General features: G+C 39.5%; 2 protein-coding genes across 4 annotated transcripts; both read right to left on the reverse strand.

The window, feature by feature from the left end:
* LOC133866767 (putative cyclin-A3-1) lies at positions 1 to 2,466 on the reverse strand. 3 transcript variants are annotated; one of them, XR_009899913.1, is made up of 9 exons: positions 2,074 to 2,466; positions 1,730 to 1,962; positions 1,551 to 1,626; positions 1,395 to 1,471; positions 1,230 to 1,263; positions 991 to 1,140; positions 765 to 899; positions 449 to 668; positions 1 to 335 (listed from the first exon to the last, which is right to left on the reverse strand). XR_009899913.1 is itself a non-coding variant. In XM_062303398.1 (8 exons), the coding sequence occupies exons 1-8, from the start codon at positions 2,413 to 2,415 to the stop codon at positions 600 to 602; spliced, it is 1,116 nt and encodes a 371-aa protein (XP_062159382.1). In that variant the 5' UTR covers positions 2,416 to 2,466; the 3' UTR covers positions 1 to 599. The 3 variants fall into 3 exon arrangements, 1 of the variants encoding a protein (XP_062159382.1); XR_009899914.1 differs by having other exon boundaries at positions 1 to 358; XM_062303398.1 differs by having other exon boundaries at positions 1 to 668.
* A 6,929-nt stretch (positions 2,467 to 9,395) lies between these two features.
* On the reverse strand, positions 9,396 to 17,897 carry LOC133866115 (probable LRR receptor-like serine/threonine-protein kinase At3g47570). The gene is made up of 6 exons (XM_062302671.1): positions 17,838 to 17,897; positions 17,592 to 17,795; positions 17,083 to 17,506; positions 14,920 to 16,133; positions 9,907 to 12,589; positions 9,396 to 9,811 (listed from the first exon to the last, which is right to left on the reverse strand). The coding sequence occupies exons 1-6, from the start codon at positions 17,895 to 17,897 to the stop codon at positions 9,408 to 9,410; spliced, it is 4,989 nt and encodes a 1,662-aa protein (XP_062158655.1). The 3' UTR covers positions 9,396 to 9,407.
* Positions 17,898 to 20,708: the final 2,811 nt, after the last annotated feature.

Below are 20,708 nucleotides of genomic sequence, written 5' to 3' on the forward strand. Positions count from 1 at the left end.
TTATTTGTTAATACATTTGTTTTGAAAAATAAAAACTTTAAAACAAATTGTAGCACTAAAATATTCGTGGAATAAGATACAAAAAAGGTGTAGCACTAAACTATGTTAAATGATGGCATGATCGGATCTACAAAAATTGAATTACTGCTTCAACCATCCATGACTGACGGAAACAGAAAGGTAATCAGATTTCCAGGGACATCATTTCCCATGGTCACAGTCAAGAGAGCTTTGATTGTATTGGCGTAAGCTGATGAGAAAGCTTCCATCCATCTTCTAAGCCTTAATCTCCCTTCAAACCATCATGGTTAGGATTCTTCCAGTTAAACAGTACTCTGCACCGGCAAATTACGTTCCACTAATAACAATTAGATGAAACAGCAGAATTACCCTCAACCGATCTTAATGATGAAATCATAATAACAATTAGAAGAAACAGCTGAATTACCACTGCAACTATGTGTTCATCCAAAAGAATTTTGCCCGCCTTCATGAGAAGTAATATACCACCCCACAGAACCCTTCCATCAATCAACATTAGCCCACACTCAAAATCTTTTTCTACTAGGATATCCATAACTGAACCCGACTCCAATCTGTCATTCTTTTAGATCTTCAAAGTAAGAAGTTGGTATTTCTGGAGAAGGCATAGTTGCCACAGTTTTGAACTGCTCCCAAGAAAACAATTTTATGAAATTAGAATACAGTTTCAACAATGTAAAAATCTACACCAACTTCAATTACAAATTTCTAGCCGTAAGTACCTTATGCTGCTTGTATTTCTCTCTTATAGCTTGCAAAGAACCTCCTCTTTTACTATTATACAAGTCATGTATGATAAGAACACATTCCTTTAAATCAGCTGCTTTATATCCGCAATATGTTTGCAATGTTGGGCACTGTAAAATGCATACTTGTAAGTACCCTTCATAAAAATAAAAAATAAAAAAATTTTACTCTACCAGTAAGTCTCAGTAATCGAGCTCTTACCCAAGGAGACAGCTTTGGTTGGATCATGAATTTTGCAAGAAAAATGACTGATGCAGCCACCAGGGAAGGTACAAATTTCACACACTTGTAATCTAGCAAGCTCAACTCTGCCAGACAACAGCCCAGGAACTCCAACTGCAAATTGGGAGTCTGTAGAAAGATCAAAACAATTTGAGTTAAAAACAGAAATTTCCAACTGGGGACATTCACTGAAAGGGTCAGAGAGAGATTTGGCTTACTTTGTAATTCTCTTGAGCAACAGTAGTGAAGCTTCTGCAAACCAAAATGGGATAAAGTAACTAGAATCAGTCAAATGAGTCATTTATCTGGTAACATTAGTGCATTTGTAGATCATCAATGACCAAAAAACAAGGAAAGTACTCGTATTTTCAGAGTATCCTTGCCTTAGAAATGTCTTTATAGTAGGATTGCCCATTTCAAACTTCAGCAACTTGAGAATATCAGCTTCCATCTTCACCACCTTTTAGGATCACCATTTTATCAGTACTAATGAAAAAATAAGACCAAATGGGAAAGAAGGATGAAGTAAAAGTAATCACCTCCATTTTATTGTATGTATTATCTGTTATGTTGCAAAAATCACCCACGTCCGGAGGGCTAATCTCTTCGTACTTCCTACTCATCGGAATAAGAAAACCAAGATTCGTGAGTAAGAGGAAAGCCCATACATACTAAGTATCTGAAATCACAGTCATTTTTCAAGGATTTGGAGGCTTACGAGGCAATGAGCATAGAAGAAACTCCCAGCAATTGAAGTTTCTGCTTATTGACCGCATCCAAGGATAGGAATCTATCAACGTATGAAATGGAGAGATACAGAGTGTCTGGAAGAAGCTTGTATTCCTCTGCAACCTCAACCAACCAATCCACCAAGATTCCTCTCATATTAGCAGTCACACCCTTCTGAACCTTCTCTAGATAGTCAGGTAACGGCCTTCTCTTTGGCTCCATCTGAAACACCAACCCGTCTTCAGAATTAGCACCAAATTCAAATCCCTCAAAACCTTAATGTCAACACCCATTTCGAATACGAAATCGAAAAAATTACAAAAACCCTCTTACCTCAATTTTGCGAAGATACTCATAAATATCAGAAGCATAAGCTCGACACAGTTGCGGATCATCCGACTTCCCATCAATGCCCAGCTCCGTGTCAATGTCCTTCGTTGTCTTCGCTGCGGCTGTCGTCAGTCCCTTGCTCTTGGCCCTCGTCTTCGATTTACATTTCGGCTTCAGCGGCTCGACCCCAGTATTCGGATTCACGGATACGACAACGTTCGACAAGTTCGGGAGCTCCCCCAACACGACGCGCTTCTTGTGCGCGGACTGGTCCTCGGCTGCTGTAGCCGCCGCCCTCTTTTTCATAGCGCGAGTGATGCGCACGCACTGCTCTTGCTCGGCCATTTCTCTCAGTTGGGACTTGGGGCTCAGAGAGAGAGAGAGAGCAGTGGGGATTTCCAGATTTGGGGAGGAATATTGAAGAGTTGTGAAAGGCTATATGTAATGGGCGAGAGAGAGAGAGAGAGAGAGAGCGAGCGGCAAACGGTTTTTTTCAAAAAAAAACGCGCTTTTGGATGAGAAATGAGTGGGGGGATTTTTTGAGTTTTTATTTCGTTGGCTGAGGCTCAAAATGTTTTGGAATTTCAGGATTTGGTAAACCGGGTTCGCGGGTGTGGGGTAAGGTAATTTTAACTTTTAAGAGTTGGCGGGCCAATTTGCGCCTTTGCTTATTTGTTTTATTCAACTCAACTGAACCGCTTCTCCTTCAAATATTTCCAAAGGAAATTTTCGGACTTGGCAGGCCAAATTTTGAGACACATCCGATTGCGTGAATACAAATTTTGATTCAAAAGTAAACATTGGCCAAAATCAGACGGTTAATTGGAAAAGTTACCAAAAAAAAAAGTAAAAATCATTTGATTTTTTTTTTTTTTTTTTTTTTAATTTTTTAACTAATAGCATGTGCTATCATTGATTCTAAAATCCCAAAGGCTTATATTTTGAGAAATGAGGGACAAACCCCTCACACTCTTAAGCCAGAAGGATTGACTTAAAAAACAGCTGCTTAAGCAGAATTTCAAATTTTACTAGAATTACAATTAAGCCCCCCTTACAATGAAAATTCCAATAAAATTTGAGCCATATATATATAAGCAAACTATACATAAAAACTAAGGAATACACGAACACACCTAATAGAAAAATCAACCAAAGTTGGCAGTAGGGGCACTATCATCGCCGGAGTCCGGCGCTTGTATGGCCCGCGCCTCCCCCGGAGTTACCAAACAATAGATCGACTTCCCTATGTTCAGTCACCACCTTTGCACGACGAAAAGAGGCAGAACGTGACTGTCACGCGCTGCTCAAAGAGAAGACCTCCCTGGCGCGTGACAACCACAGACCGGTCACCGGTAACCCACACGGTCGATGCAATCTACGGTATGACCAGAAAACACCGGTGGACCCATCTGAGTGGCGCATGTCTCTCAAAAGCTAATGAACAAGCGCAGATCTAGCGTTGAAATAGCTAAAACAAATGAAATCCGGCCAAAATGCTCCACCAGCGACATGAATGATAACAACATCTCCCCACCAAACGCCTCAAGATAAACCTCCTGTCAGAGAAAAACGAGAAGAAAAAAAAACCAACACAAACTTCAAAGCCCAGTAAAGACTCGGAGGACAGCCATCCCTGGATCTACCAGGGGAATAAAAGCTCCACAGCTCTAATGGTTAGGAGAAATCTACCTCCACCGATACACACCATGGAGGAACAAAAATACTCCATAGCCCTAAAATGCTAGGAGGCACCACCACCGGGGAAGGGAGGCGTAGCTGGCAAACATCAGACCAAAAAAAATAACTTTCTCTCTCTAGAATTCTTTGTTAGTGCCTTTTAAAAATCATTTGAATTTGATTAAGGGAGAATTTTGGGTACACAAATTTTTATAAATATTTTGAATATCACATTAACTCCTACACAGGTGAAAATAAAACTTTAAGGGAAAACTTTATTTAATCTCAAAACTATCATAGGTTTCCTTCGAACTTCAAAAATTTGCAATGCGAGTGTTCGATGTATTAGTCATTATTTTGAATCACTTCCTATTGTAAGGGTTTTTCGTTAAAAATTTATAAAAATAGAAATATAGTCTTTATTTATTTATTTTTTTTAAAAAAAATCCAAACAAGTAAAAAAAAAAAAAAATGAAAAAAAAAAAGGATAGCCCATTGCTGGCAATGGTTCAGTCAAGACCGTGACTAATTGAGACCCACGACTTGGCTGTGAGTCAATGCATACCCATGGCAACGCGTGTTTTTTTTTTTTTTTTTCATTTATTATTATTATTTTCTTTGGCTTTTTTTTTTTAAAAAAAATATATATATTTTATAAATGATGATATTTTGGTAATTTTTTCTTATTTCGTAACAATTTAATAGAAAATTACAGCCGGGGGATGAGAAGTGATTGAAAGGGGTTGATACATCATACACTCACATTGCAAATTTTTTAAGTTTGGGGGACATTAAAAAAGTTATAGCAATTTAGGAGGATAAGTGAAGTTTTTCCAAACTTTTTAGTTTTTTATTTCTTTGAAAAATAAATAACAATTTGAAGTTGTCAATGCAAAAATGGAGCTCAAAATAACTCCGAATAATTGAAACATAGGGCTATAAATGAACCAAGTTATTTATGAACAAGTTCAAACTCGACTCGACTCGGCTTGTTAAGATTGTTTATATATATATATATATATATATATATATATATATATATATATATAAAATGTAGCTTACTATTGTAGGCTCGATTTATTAACGTGTTTTAATAGGTGGTTTTTAGTTTTTGGTTTGAAAAACAGATCTGACGTGATTTAAAAGTGAAAACCTTTTTGTTTGTTTTTCTATGAGTGGTTTGTAAATATATCCTTAATTAAAAATAAAAATAAAAATATCCAAAAAAATAATAAAAAAACATTAAAGTGAAAAAAGAAAAAGAAAAAAAGAGGCTAAAGAAAAAAATTACAGAAGACCCACATCAGGCCGTGGGGTTTTTTTTTTTTTTTTTTTTTGTTTCTTTTTTCTTAATTTTTAATTTATAAATGGGGAGATTTTGGTCATTTTTGCTTATTTCGTTAGGATTTATCATTAAATCTTAACGAAAGAGTGATTGAAAGGGGTTGATACATTGGACATCCATATTCCAATTTTTTGAAGTTTGGGAGAGGCATTGAAAAAGTTGTGATAGTTTAGAGAGGATAAGTGTCTAGGTGAAGTTTCCACAAACTTTTAACTTTTTTTTTTTTTTTTTTTGAAGAATAAATAAAACTTATAAGTTGTCAATGCAAAAACATAGCTCAAAATAAACTCTAGATGATTGAAACATAGGGCTATATATAAACAAATCAAATTGTTCATGAACCAGCTTAGGTTCGACTCGAATAAGCTCAATTCAAACACATTTCATTTATGCTCCGTTTATAATGGCGTAAAATGATTTTGGTATTTTTTTATGTTTGGTAGAGGCGAAAATAATAGTCAACTGAAAAATAATTTCTGTTTGATAAAAAAATGTTTAGTAAATTTTAGAAAATGCTTTACATTTTTTAGAAGCGTAAGTCATTTTCCGAAGACGCATTTGACCCCTTTTAAACGACATAGTCAACCTTAACGTTTAACTAGTCGACCATCACCGAAATCTTACCGATACCGAAATCTGACAACATTCGGTCAATGTTGTCGGAATCCGGCCATCTTCGCCAGAATTCGGTCAGCTCAGATTTCGACTACCAAACTGGTCGTATTCCGGCCATCTGGCCAAAACGGCCAGATGGTCGGATCCGGCCTACTGGCCGAATTTGGCTAGAACGGCTAGCTGGCCAGACAGATTTGGCCAAAATATCCCGGCCCAAACGGCCGGATTTTGACTGGCTAGTCGGACGGATTTGGCCAGAAAATCTTGGCCATTACGACCAGATCCCTACCAACTGACCGAGATCTAGCTAGAACGGCCGGATTCCAGTGTATCTGACAGGATTCCGGTAGTTTGGCTGGAATCTAACCACTTTTGTCGAAATTCGGCCAATCCAGATTTCGACAAAACTGTCCGGATTTCTGCTTTTATCTCGAATTCTGGCTATTGTAACCAGAATCCGGTAAAAGTGGCCGGAATCTTGTCGATCAGTGACGGAATCTCGTCACTGGTATTTTTATATTATTTTACATTAATATTTATATGTTTTGAATAAACATTGATTTTTATTAGGGGTGTACAAGCGGTTATAACCGGCGGTTATTGGCTAAAACTGTTAACCGCTAACCGCCTAGCGGTTATTTTTATTTTACCAACCGCTAACCGCCTAGGCGGAGGCGGTTATTTTTATAACCGCCGGTTAGCGGTTATAACCGGCGGTTTGAAACCGCTTTCGAATTCCAGTTTTGGGCTGGGTTAAAACCGGTTTTGGGCTATTTTTATACCAGTTTTGGGCCAGATTTACACCGGTTTTGGGCCATTTTTTGTACAAATTTTAATTTTTTCAAGAAAAAAATTTAATACTTTTTGGGCCTTTTGTCATTTGGTACAAAATTAACAAATCTAAATACAAAATTACACCCCTAATACTGGCACAAAAAAATATAGAGAAACAGTTTCTTAAAACATGACAAGACATTGAAATAAAAAAAAAAAATGGTTAATGTTCATCAAGTAATAAAAATACTCATAATGAAATAAAACTATTTTTGAAAAAAACAAAAATCCGAAGGGTTGCCGAACAACCCTGGCCACACCCTCTCCATCACAAATCAGCACCATTTCCTGGCCCCATGCTCAACTTCCATTTTCTATTCCTCTGTCAATGGAAAAAGAAGTATTAGAGAAACAGAGAAAAAAAAATCTCTATCTGAATTTTGCAGCATAGCTAAATTTGGGCCATAGAAATACATATAATTAAGCACCAAATACTTAGTAATCAAACATAACGAATGGGAGACTATTCCATTTACGTAAATGTTGTAACATCAAGCAATGTATAAATTTGTGGAAAGCATATTACGCTGAAGGATTGTTTTAGGCTTTCATATTTTTTTTATTTTTTTTATTTTTTTAAATAAAAAAATTAAACAATGTGTATTTAACTTTTAAGTATCTTAGAAAGACACATCAAAATAACATAGTTTCAAAAACATTTTGGAGGATCCGTGTCATACTCCAGCTTAAAAAACAAAAAGAAGCATTTTCCTAGTTGTTACAGAAACCCTATAACTATAACTCTTTATTGACATTAGTCATAATTTAGTGACGGTTATGGTAATTTCTCCTGCATTTTCGTGGCAGTCATGTCAAAAGATATACTTAAAACATAGGCATATTGCCCTTATGATGGTGGAACTTGTCAAAAGATATACTTAAAACATAGGCATATTGCCCTTATGATGGTGGAACTTGTTGGATCTTCACATCTGGTTGTTGTTATCACTATATGGCACATACGTGTGGACAATGGATAAAATTTCAATTGTCCTTGTAAAGTGTTATAGAAAGGACTGGTAGTTCATGGAAATTTGCACCTTTTAGAGCATATTAGATCAAGTATTTTGGTTTTGCCATAACTTCGGTTGTTCAAGATTTCTTCCATGCTTTTAGCCATTTCAGAGTGTCAACATCTTAAACCATTCACAAACTTAGATGGAACTATGTACAAAATCCACAGCATGACTAGCAACCCATTTATGCTAAAGATTGTTCGGGACGGACAAACATTAAAATCCAATTTATGCATATCCACAAACTGACCTAAAAGGCTAACAGATACACAGGTGACAACCCTTTTGCCTTTTGGATTGGCAATTCAGCATTAAGAATTTAAGAAGATGAAGATCATGGGTAGAAAATTACATTTGAGGGGAGCAGGAGAAAAGCTAGAATTACAAAATATCCCATAAAAGAATCGAGATTCGAGCACCCATCACATCTTTACCCAATCGAAAATCTAACTATCAAAGCATCCAATCAAAACACAACTGATTCCATGCATTTCAAACAACCACAAATCATATACACGAACCGGTGGAGAAACTTACAGTGTAGTGGTGGCGGAGATGAGCGGAGGCAGAGACGAGCGGCGGCGGAGACGAGATGGGCAGAGAGGAGACGAGACGAGATGGGCAGAGACGAGAGGGCAGAGACGAGAGGGAGGGCGTCGGCGACAAAATGAAATGGGAATTGGGAAACCTAAACCTAAAAGATTTGAGATGGTTTATATATATTGTCAAAACGGCGTCGTTTTGGGCATTCAGCAATGCCCAAAACGACGCCCCTCTAGGCTCTCAGGTCAGGTTTTTTTTTTTTTTTTTAATATATATATATAAAAGCGGTTATTTATAACCGCTTTTAAAACTCTATAACCGCTTTTAAAAGCGGTTAGCGGTTTTAAAGCGGTTATAGCCGCTCCGTTTGAACACCCTTAATTTTTATAGGTTAATATGATTGAATAAAAATATAAAAAATATTTGTGATTTTCCGTAAGCACCAAACACCGAAAAATGCTTTCGATGAAAAATATTTTTCATAAAAATGACTTCCTTGAAACTATTTTACGACGGAAACTATTTTACATCGAAACAAACGGAGCATTAATAACCAAGCCAAATTGGTTCAACTTAGGCTCATGAACGGAATATATATATATATATATATATATATATATATATATATATATATATATATATATATATATATATATATATTTGTGTGTTAATAAAAAGGGAAATGCTAGAAATACATCTAGTGCACAACTTGTGCACTACCCCAACTCCCAAGACACATTGGAGTGGGACCCAATGTGTAGGTCTCACCCCAATGTGTCTTGGGATAATATACAAGTTGTGCACTAGTAGTGCATGAATCATTTCTCAAAAATATGTTATATAGTTATATATTAGGGCCTTGATACACGTACAACTCCTACCCAATTATTGCACAACTTCAAGGCACATTAGGGTGGACTCACACAGCATTTTCCTATGTATTATAATTCACAACAGCTCAAGAATAGACTTCCACCTGTAAAGATAATTCACATCACCTGTAAAGATACTGCAGAAGTAGAGTTCGAGTGTAAATAAACTCCTAATTGCTAGCTTTTGTATTTGCTTAAATTAGAGATGGGTAAATGATACTTATATTGTATTTGCGTAATTTTTTTTTTTTTTTTTTTTTTTGATGAATGATTATTTCATAAACCAACAAAAGTGTACAACGCACTCTAACAATACAGCTAGGGACTCCAGGAAGAAGCAAGCCTGCTGAACACTCATCTATACAGTAAGAATACAACCATCTTTACAAAACCAAAGGTCTTAGCCAAGAATGCGAGCTTAATATTGCTCAGATGCTAATCAACCTGAACCTTTTCGAACAAATCAATAGGAGCTGATTTAAGAAGGGTCTCTCTTGCAGATTTCAGTTCGTGTAGAGCACTTCTAATACAAATGCGGCCATCGCGAGATTCCGCGGTGCAAGATAACCCGACCCAAAGGATTGTGATCAGGCAACCATATTGAATCTCAGGGCTTATGGGTTCGCCATTATGGTAAAGGTTGCTCATAAGCAGTAGCAGCTCAGGGTCGAGTACTTGCACCACGTTGGCGGGGAAAGCTGACTTCACCCATTTGGTTAGGTTTAGGCCTTCAGTGAAGCTCTCATGCGTTGGGTTCTTCCCAGTCAAGAGCTCAAGCAGCATTATCCCGAAGCTGTATACATCTCCAGCCGTTGATGGTTTCTGTCCCAAACCATACTCTGCATATCATTTAAGGTGATTCATTATGTTAACAAAATTTAGAAAAAGTTATCAATCACCCAAAAGAAGAGAGAGATGTTATAGTACTAATTACCTGGGGGAATGTAACCGATGGATCCCTTTAGAGCATATGTAGAGGTGATACAAGGTTGATTGCCTGTTCTTTCCATCAGCAACTGGGACAGGCCAAAATCTCCTACTTTTGCAGTCATGTCTTCACCCAAAAGAATGTTGCTGGGCTTCAAATCACAATGCACCACTAGAACTTTGCAGTCATGGTGCAAGTAGTCCAATGCACAAGCAATGTCGATGGCCACATTCAATCTCTCCACAACATTCAAGGCTTCCCCATTTGCGTGCTTCTTCTTGCCCCTAACCCAGTCTTCTAAGCTGCCGTTACTTAGAAATTCATAGACCAAAGCCATAAATTCCATGTTCTTGAAGTCTATGCTAGAGCATGATGTAATCAATCGAACAAGATTCCGATGCCTAACATGCCTCATAGCCTCGCACTCTGCCAAGAAACTCTTCCAAGAGCTTGTCCTCTCAGTGTGATCAAGGACCTTGACTGCCACGGGAATTCCTTGCCTTATATAGCCTTTATACACTGACCCAAAACCACCTTTCCCAAGAAAGCTTTCTTGGTTGAAGTTTCCAGTTGCCCTACGCAGGTCACTGTACGAGATCATTTGATGTTGTCCTTGCAGCAGTTCAGAAGATTTTGTAATCTTTGATTTACTTTTCTTTATGTACAACACCGAGCCAAGTATGACGCATAGGACTAATGTTAGAAGAATACTTGTAATAACTAAAATTTTCTCTACCTTTCTTCCACCACCTTGAGAATTGACACATGCCAAATGCAAGCAAAGCTTTGGGTTGCCTTCCAAATGAACTTCAGAGGGATTTCCAAAAACTCCGCCGTTTGGAACTACCCCTTCCAAATTATTGAAAGATAGGTTCAAGAGCTGAAGCACCAGAAGGTTTTGGAGTTCGGTAGGAATAGAGTCAGAAAATTGGTTGGAGGAGAGATCGAGAGAGTCCAGGCCTTTCAATTCTCCTAGAGTATTCGGAATAGGACCTGAAAGTATGTTCCTGGCCATGAATAATTTCTCCAAGCTCTTACAGTTTCTGATTGAGCTGGGAATATTACCAGACAAATGGTTGTCAGAGAGGTCAATGGTAACAACACTTTGTAGGAGAGCAATTTCTGGAGGTAGAGGTCCACTCAGAAAGTTCTTAGACAAATTCAAAACAATGCTCAAACTACCGAGACTTAGAATTTCTTTGGGCATGCTTCCATTGAACCTATTGTTGGATAAGTCCATGAAAAGAAGACTCTTGAAGTTTCCAAAAGTTGAGGGTATTTTACCTACCAAACTGTTTCCTGATAGATCTATATGGTTTAACTTTTGAAGATTACCAAGGGAATTTGGAATACTGCCAGAGATCTGATTTTTGGCCAAGCCCAACATCTGCAATTCCTCCAACCGGCCTATTTCAGGTGGGATTTCACCTGAAATCAAATTGCCGCTCAAATTTAGCAAAGCCAGGCCAGTAAGATGACCAATGGAGGCGGGTATGTTACCATAAATACGGTTCCCTCCCATGATTAACTTTGAGAGAACCTTAGAAAGATTGCCTATTGATTTTGGAATCACACCCTCCAAAAGATTGCCTTCGATGGAAAGGAAGTTGAGGAGAGTGCTATTTTGCAAAGAAGTAAGGAAACTGAGACCACCCACACCCGAGCTAACAATCCTATTATAACTAATAATATACATTTTAAGAAACGGGAGATTTTCCAGGCCTGGCGGTACTGTTCCTTCTAGAAGATTGTATCCTAAGCGGATGATTTCTATATTGGTGAGATTGTGCAAAGACCATGGAATTTTTCCTGTGAATTTATTAAGGCAGCATCTCAAATCTAAAAGATTTGGGAGTTTAATCCCAATATCTCCAGGAATTTCACCCGAAAGTTGGTTTGAAGCTAAGCTCAAAGAAACCAGGGAGGATATGGTGTATATTGATGGAGGAATGGTGCCAGACAAATAGTTGACGCTGAGATCAAGCAGCTTCAGATTTTGAAGGCGGCCTAAGCCACTGGGTATCATGCCTCTAAGAGCGTTGGTGCCTAAATTGATTTCTGTGAGTGACGAAATGTTTCCCAAGGCTGCTGGAATTGCACCACATAGATGGTTGCCTCCCAACTTCAAGACTCGGAGATTCGTCAAGTAGCTAAGCTCTTCTGGAACTCTTCCTGTAATCTTGTTTCCCATCAAGTCAAGGGTCTGGAGTTGGGTCAATTGGCTTATATTTGAGGGCAGCACACCTGATATGCTGTTGAAGCTCATGTTCAGAACTCTCAAACGGAAAAGATTGCCAATTTCATCGGGAAGCTTTCCTGTAAATTGGTTATTTTGGAGTTGAAGGGAATGGAGGAAGGAGAGATTGCCAATATGAGGGGTGATGGACCCTTTAAGTCCGAAACCTGAAAGATGAAGGTCAACCACTCTCCCGCCAGGCTTGTTACAGAAAACTCCAGTCCAATTGCAGGGAGATGATGAGTTTTGGTCCCAAGAAGACAGAGGGTTGGGAGGCTCCAGACTTATGGTAGACCTGAATGAGATTAAGGCTTCCTTGTCTGTAACAATACTTGGAGTGGCCGACTCTACTCCAAGAAAGTTGGAGTCGAAATATATGAGGACGAATAATAAGGTAGACGGAAGCATTATATTTTTTGAATTGGATGGACGAGAGCAGTACTGTCTGCGTCCCTTTGGAACACAAAAGATGTGTATTTATAACAATCCACCTACTGCCACACGTGAACTTCACGCGTTATCTGGCTTTCTTTTAAGACCTTTTCACGTCTAAGCAGGTTCAATTCTTGATCTTTGACTGGATAAAACAAAAAAAAAACTGATGGGAAGGAACAAATTCACAAGCGAAAATATGTTGGTGCAATTATTCTGTCTTAATTTGCAGGCGGAAGAAGTTAGAATGTTCTAATACGCCTAGCTTATAAATGTTGTTTTCTTTTAGTCTTGTTTAGTATTCAAGTTTTATTCGGGTCAAGATATATAAAGTATAAACTTGGAACAACGTACGCACCAAGGATGGGCGAAAATGTAAGGTAATTAACAGACTAATCAGCCGTCGTTGATGAAAATTCTTGTTTTTACCAAGCTAAGTACATGAGTATTATCCTACTGACAAGGACTTTGCTTCTTGAAGTGTAATATATGCCAATGAAATGGACTGACAATGAAGATGGTCATATTTTCTTTGTTTCAATTAAGATGGCCATTTCCACGATTCATCCTGAAGTTTTCAATCTTTGAACGCCCCACTCAAAATTTAGACAAATACTATATACTACACCTCTATCTCACCTTCAACGGGAGCGAAGATTGGAATAAGAAATTGAAAATACAAAAGGGAAAGTTCGTGCAGCATTTCTCCTATTTTATTCTCTACCTTTTAAGCTTTCAAGCTCTGAACTGGTCCTCACTTGGCTTGTTTTCCCTACCCTCCATGTGACTCTAAGCAACGAACAGTTTCTTTCGTTGACAAGGAATTTTAATATCTTATGAATTGTCCATGATCGAGTACGTGTACAATATCCAGTCGAGTACGTGTACATCCAGCCCAAGTCTATCCGTCACTTTGAAATATCAAGTCTCTTGTTTCTTATGCGTGTGTCACCCTCTATTCTTTCAAGGAAAATGATTCTTATACAACAATTGTGCAAGTATTATGCAAGGTCTTAGAGACATAAGATGGGTCTTATGTAATGCATTCTGTCACAGGGGTCTCACATGAGATTTATCCCATGTTTTTAAAGTGGTGCACAACAGTTGCACAACTGTTGTACACCAATCACTTCTCTTCTTCCAATAGGCAGCCAAGAAACTTCTATAATTTAGTTGCTCTTATTAATTTTATTTGATGTATAGAAAAAAGGAACTTGTTTGGAGGATTTTGGAAATTAAACCCGCTGCAAAGAATGAATACTTACCAAAGCATGACAAACTGCAAGCATCCTGCAACAGATTGGAAGCTGTATCTTTATCAATGTTCAAGAATCCAGAATAAGAACAAATATATATATAGTGTTGGCTGGAACTACTTATATAAATCATAAAATTGAAGATCTAGTTATAGTTAAAAATACTCTCTTCTCTTTTTATCTATGGATCCTTTGTACTCATTCAATTGGAAGTATTTTCAAGTCTAAAATAATCTTTTGCCTTAACTCAGCTTTCCTAAGCTTTCAATATTCTCTTGAATTTCTCCAAGCACTTTTCCCCCCCAACTCACTACCAATATTCTTAAGAATATATCTCAAGGTGCTAGAAGGTAAGCGGAGAAGAAACTGTGAATTTTTTAGCTTTTGAAATCAACTATTTATAGAAATTTTCCAAGCTTGTTCGGACGTGAACTTGTCTCGTTCAAACCAGATGTGGCGGCCAGCAAAACCTGCATTTCCAACTAAGAGTTTTTCTCTTCTAAGACGTGGCTCGTTCGAATGAGCCTCAATCTCGCTTGAACGAGATTATTTCTTAGCCTTATATATAAAAATCCTCCTAAGAGTGATACGTGTCATCCGACACAACTTTTGACCTGAAACGCGCGCGGCATGACGTAGCATCATACACGGCTTGATGAGTTGGCATGCTGACACATGTTGGCATAGGATCTAGCGTAGCATGTGGCATGACGTGGCACCAGATGTGGTTTTGCTATCGTGGCATGGTAAATCTGAAACTTGGTCGTGCTGACATGGCAAGCTCATCCGAACGAGATATTTATTTGAAAATTTTCAACTTAATTTATTTTTCTTGTCTTTTATTAATTTTTTTCTTGATCTTTTATTTGGGGAAGTAAACCTGAAGTTTTGCAGGTTAAGGGAGCAAGTAGTTGATACTTTGACTAAAACATTACCAAAAGAGAATTTCTAGCAACTGAGAGAAGCACATTAAAGGGGAGTTTAACGTCATTGCTCATTTGCTCTCATAGTGCTCTTTTTTTTTTTTTTTTTTTTTTTTTGTGTGAGAAGAAATTCATTTCATATATGATCAGATAACAACAAATCATTAGATACAATACTTGAAAGATATAAAGGAACAGATGAAAACCAAACATGGTTTAAAGCATTAGAGACAGCATGTCGTGCAAGAGAATGGGCAGCTTGATTTCCCATGCGACCCACGTGATGAACAATAGCCGACATAAAATCTTGAAGAATAGCTTTGGTCTCCAAAACCAAATTGCTGTAATACCCGTCAACCACGTCTTCATGCTGAAGAGCAAGAACCACCTCCAGAGAATCCCATTCTAACATCACTGATTGGAGACCCAGGAACCTTCTGAACTCAACTCCCTGACGAGCACCCATGGCCTCTGCCACAGTGGAATCAGATACATACGGGTGAAAAGAACACATTGAAGCTACCACAGTTCCGCTAGAATCACAGGCAATAATCCCCAACCCTACCATCTTCTTCGAACGATCAACTGCTGCATCCCAATTCAGTTTAACAAAACCCACAGGAGGCTTGGACCATCGTGTTAATCTTGGAACCCGAGGCCTAGAAAGAGAGATGGAATTCCTGCTCGTCGTTTTATGGTACTCATCCAAAGACTCTTTGGCACATTTTATCGAACACGTTGGAGGAGTCAACAAACCCTCAAACACAAACTTGTTCTGGCGATACCAGACCCTCTGTGCAACCATTACAACCAACTCCATCTCCTCCCTATCCAACCGTTGAAACAGAGCATCCATCAAAGATAATACATCATTACTAGAGGATGAGCACTTACTTATACGGGTGGGACATTCAGCCCAGAGCGTTTGAGCAGCTGGACACCTCCAAAGTGCATGAAAACTCGACTCTACCTCCTTACCACACATTGGATAAATGGGATCTTCCACTACTCGCCGATGACAAAGCTTCTCTTTGGTTGGTAGAATCTCGTTACAAGCATGTCGAATGAACAATTGTATCGACCGTGGGATACTTAAGCTCCAAATGAAATGCCAAATTGGGTTAATAGTTGGTGCATTAGAACAACTCCCCTGAATTCTTGTCCTCCTCTCACATTCAAGATGGTAGGCACTATGAATGGAAAAGAGTCCTGTTTTGGTGCTTGCCCAAACCAGCCGATCATAAATCAAATAGGGGCAAATGGGAATGTTGCAAATGGTCTCCACTAAATCCGCAGGGAAGACACGTTCCAATAGAGGTATGTTCCACCATTTTGACTCCACACTTATTAATTCACACACCTTTGTGTCCGGTTGTAAGACATTTGCTGGAGATTGGATTATATGAGATTGAGTAGAGGGTAGCCACCGATCCCCCCAGATTTTCACCTGTGATCCATCCCCAATGCGCCAAATTAAACCTTCCTATAACACAAGCTTCGAATTCCAAATACTGCGCCATGCGAATGACGACCGAGCACCAAGAGAAGACCCCTGGAAATCACCATTTGGATAGTACTTTGCTTTCATAACCCTTGTTACTAGAGTTCCAAGAAACTTTGTAAACCTCCAGCATTGTTTTGCAAGCAAAGATATGTTAAAACTGTCTAAATCTCGGTATCCCAAACCACCCAAGTGTTTCTTCCTTCCTAAACCTTTCCAAGCCATCCACGAGATTTTATGATCATTCTTCTTGTGCCCCCACCAAAACTTTGCCATCATAGAATTAATATCGCGACAAAGAGTTTTAGGAAGCCGAAAAACACTCATAGTGTAGGTGGGAATCGCTTGAAGGACAACCTTAATAAGGATCTCCTTTCCAACATGTGATAAGAACTTTTCCTTCCACCTGTTTATCTGCTGCCATATTCTATCTTTAATACTATTGAATGTTGAAATTCTCGACCGTCCAATAAAAGCCGGTAAACCAAGATACTTTTCATAGGCATTAGTAGAATTAACTCCCATTGCTTGAAGAATAGACTCTCGAGCATCCCCCCTAATATTTCAACTGAAAAAAATTGAGGTTTTACCACAGTTAAATTGCTGCCTCGAGGCAACCTCGTAACTTTCTAATAGTGCTTGAATAGACCTCCACTCCCTTAGATTAGCTCGACAAAATAAAAGACTATCATCCGCAAATAACGAGTGATGGATAATAGGCCCTCTATGAGATGAGGACACACCCGTAATATCCCCTATCCGTGCGGAATGTTGTATCGTTGAGCTCAAAGCCTCCGTGCATATAATAAAAAAAGGAAGGGGAGAGGGGGTTACCTTGTCGGATACAGCGAGTAGGCACAATGAACTCGTGAGGTTGGCCATTGATAAGTACCGAATAAGAAACGGTACGAACACATGACATTAGAAGATGAATCCATCTACTAGCAAATCCAAGCTTCCTCATCGTGGCCTCCAAAAAATCCCATTCAAGACGATCATACGCCTTGCTCATATCCAACTTCAAAGCCATAAAGCCCTCCTTTTCCTTCAACCGTGAATCCATAGTATGAAATGTTTCGAAAGCTACCAAAACATTATCCATTATAAGACGACTCGGGATAAAAGCGCTTTGCTCCGGGGAGATAATAGAAGGTAGCACATGTTTTAGCCGGTTTGCAAGCACCTTGACTATGACTTTGTAGAGCACATTACATAGACTTATGGGCCAGTAATCCGAAACGTGAGTGGGAGAGGAACCCTAAGGAATAAGGTATATATTGGTAGAATTCAAACCTTATTCAAAAAGTCCTCTATTGAGAAAAAAAAAGGGCAGCCCTTGTAACATCGGAACCAATGATATCCCACGACTGTTGATAAAAACCCACAGAATATCCATCCGGTCCTAGAGATTTCAAAGGGTGCATCTGAAAAAGTGCCAACTGGACCTCCTCCTCATGAAAAGGTTGAATAAGCCTAGCATTCATGTCTGGTGTAACATGAGACTCCATATTTTCCAAACAAAAGTCCACACCGACAAGACCTTGAGTCTGAAATAAATGCTCAAAATAAGAAAGGAATTTCGAACTAACCTCCTTAGGATTCCTCAGAACCCGGCCCTCACCATCAGTAATGGAATGAATCGTGTTCATTTTACGGCGCTGATTCGCCTATGAATGAAAATACTGCGTATTCCGATCGCCCTTGAGGTACCAATTCTGTTTTGAACGTTGCTTCCATCGCATATCATCCCGCTCCAAAATTTCCTCAATTTCAGCTTGTAGACGTTTAATAGACAGAACTAAAGCCGGCCTTACATGCTGTTGGAGGAGTAGTAATTGAGCCTTCTTTTGTTTGAGTAAATCAGCATCCCTTCCAAACTTCCTTTTACTCCAAGTAGTGAGGGACCTTTGACAATTAGACGCTTGCACATCCACAATAGGTCTTACCCCCAACACTTCTTCCTCCCATGCAGTCCGAACAATGTTTTGATGCTCCTCATCCTTCACCCATCCAGCCTCGAATTTAAAACAACGTTTGAACGGCCTTCGGTCTGGAGGATGCACAGAAAAAGACATCAACCGACTGGAAAATAGAATTCCAATCCCAATCAACTACTGCCCTATCCAATCGTTCTTTTGTAAATGTATCGTCAGACCTATAATTACACAACGTGAAACGTAGACCCGAAAACCCCAAGTCACATAAACCACAAGCCTCTAAAGCATCACGAAAACCCACCATTTGTGATTCACACCAAAGAACCTCCCCTTCCTTCTCCGATTGTTCCACGATTTCCTTGAAATCTCCCGCACAAAACCATGGTAGTGGAAGTAGCATCTTCAAATGTCGTAGTAAGGCCCAAGATTCCCCCTTCGGGCTGTATCAGGGTTACCATAAAATCCCGTAAATTGCCAAAAAGGTTGTCCATCAGCATCTTTAATCACGGCATGAATGTGAGATTTGGAGTAATTAAAAATCTCTAAATCCAGGTTTTTTCTCCAAAGCAAAGTAAGGCCGCCACTTCTGCCAACAGGATCCACAACAAATAAACCTTTGTACCCAAGCTTACACCGAACAGATTCCATCTTCTTTTGTGAGCAAAGAGTCTCCATAAGAAACACTAAGCTTGGTTTTCTTTCCTTCACCAATTGGTGAAGGACACGAACTGTCTGAGGGTTACCAAGCCCTCGGCAGTTCCAGCTGAGGCAACTCATTGTGGCAGGCAGGGCTGATCATCAGCCGCCGCCATTGCCAACATATCAGACTGTTTGTCTTCAAGCTTGAACTTCTTGAGTCCCAACCCTTGAATAGCTGGGAGTGATAACTGCATGTCTTCATGATGTCGTTTGCTCACAACTATTGGATTAGAAACCCCCGCTACCCCTTTTGACTTTTGCTTCCATGGTTGAGTGGCCTCTTTAGGCTTCGCAGTAGTCACTGATGTTTTACGAAATAGAGCACGTAAATGAGGTGAACCATGCACACGAGCCGGCTGATTGACAGTGCCCAGTAGTGAACCCGAATCCAAACTGCCACCTGGAATGGTCGGTTTCAATGGTTGTGAGACAGGCACTAAGGGAGAAGCCACGTGGAAAGCAGGATTGGGATTCAAGGAAGAGGATCCTTCACGTCCCTCAATTGGCTCCACGTTTGCCACCACATGCCGTTGAGATAGAGATGAGAGAGGAACAACGTGTGAATCCACTGAAGCTGAAACCTGGGGAGTAGTAACTGCCAGATCAGCGAATCTACAAACTGCTTTGTCAACATTCGAGTTAGGACCACTCTGTTGCTCCACGTTGCCCCCACTCAGTGAAGTAGCCAAGAAAAGGGGAACTTGAATAACTGGAGAATACAGACTCGTTTGAACTGAAATTAGGCCCCCGCCACCATTCGTGGAAACTGGGATGATGCTGTCAGACTTTACAGAGCCACCACCCTGTGTACTAGCCCGCACCGGAGCTGAATCCGGTGGAATTTTAAGTCTCCCCATGGAAGTGTTACTCCTTCGGTAATGTAAATCATCAGTACGCAACCAACTTCCCCAGCTTTTAACAGATGTTTCACCATTTAAGCGAAAACCCGAACTCCCTGAACAAATATAAGATCCATGGACAATTCTCCCACACGTATAGCAAAATTGAGGGATCTTTTCATAACGAAAGGAAACCTAAACAACTTTGCCATCAAGGTGGAGAGAACGACCTCGTTCTAACGGGCTAGAAAGAGGAAGATGGATCCTAATACGCAAACTCTGGCCCCATCCAACACCATCACCTGTAACATCCACATCCACCACCTTTCCTAACAATGCACCAATCCGAAGCCCCACCTCCCTAGTCATGCACAACAACGGCATATCATGCACCTGTACCTAGAAGAGGGCAAGATTAAAGTCCATTTGGAGAGGGGGAATATTATCATCCATTTCCTTAAGAACCAAGACCCAACAATCAAACAACCAAGGCTGCCCATTCAAAACTTGACGCTTGTCAGATTTAGATGTAAATTCAAGTAGCCACATATTATCATTAAGTTCTTTGAACTTCACCGGACCCAACGTCTTCCACAACCGGGGCATCATAGTCTGGAAAGCATCTTGTTGAACTCGCCGCTCAGACAACAATCGTCCTACCAAACATCTTCCACTCTTCAGCCGTAAGTCGGCAGTATCAACCTCCGAAATAAATATTCCTTGCTTTTCACCATCTGTGAAATGCAAGGAATCCCCCAGTTTGGCAGTCAGTTCCTCCATACTAGCTACAATACAAGAGGAATAATGGAACAAAGAACAGTAGAAAACAAACTCAAACTCCCAACCGTAGGGAATACAGTGGGAGACGAAAACTCTCAACCGCTAAGCTTTCTCCAGAGAGAAAAACGAAGAGGAAGGAAACTTCATTTTAAATAGATGGTTCTCACAGCACTCTTACTTATATGTAATATCCACATGCAACTCT

Source organism: Alnus glutinosa, chromosome 4, assembly GCF_958979055.1.
Source record: "Alnus glutinosa chromosome 4, dhAlnGlut1.1, whole genome shotgun sequence".
Classification (NCBI taxonomy): domain Eukaryota; kingdom Viridiplantae; phylum Streptophyta; class Magnoliopsida; order Fagales; family Betulaceae; genus Alnus; species Alnus glutinosa.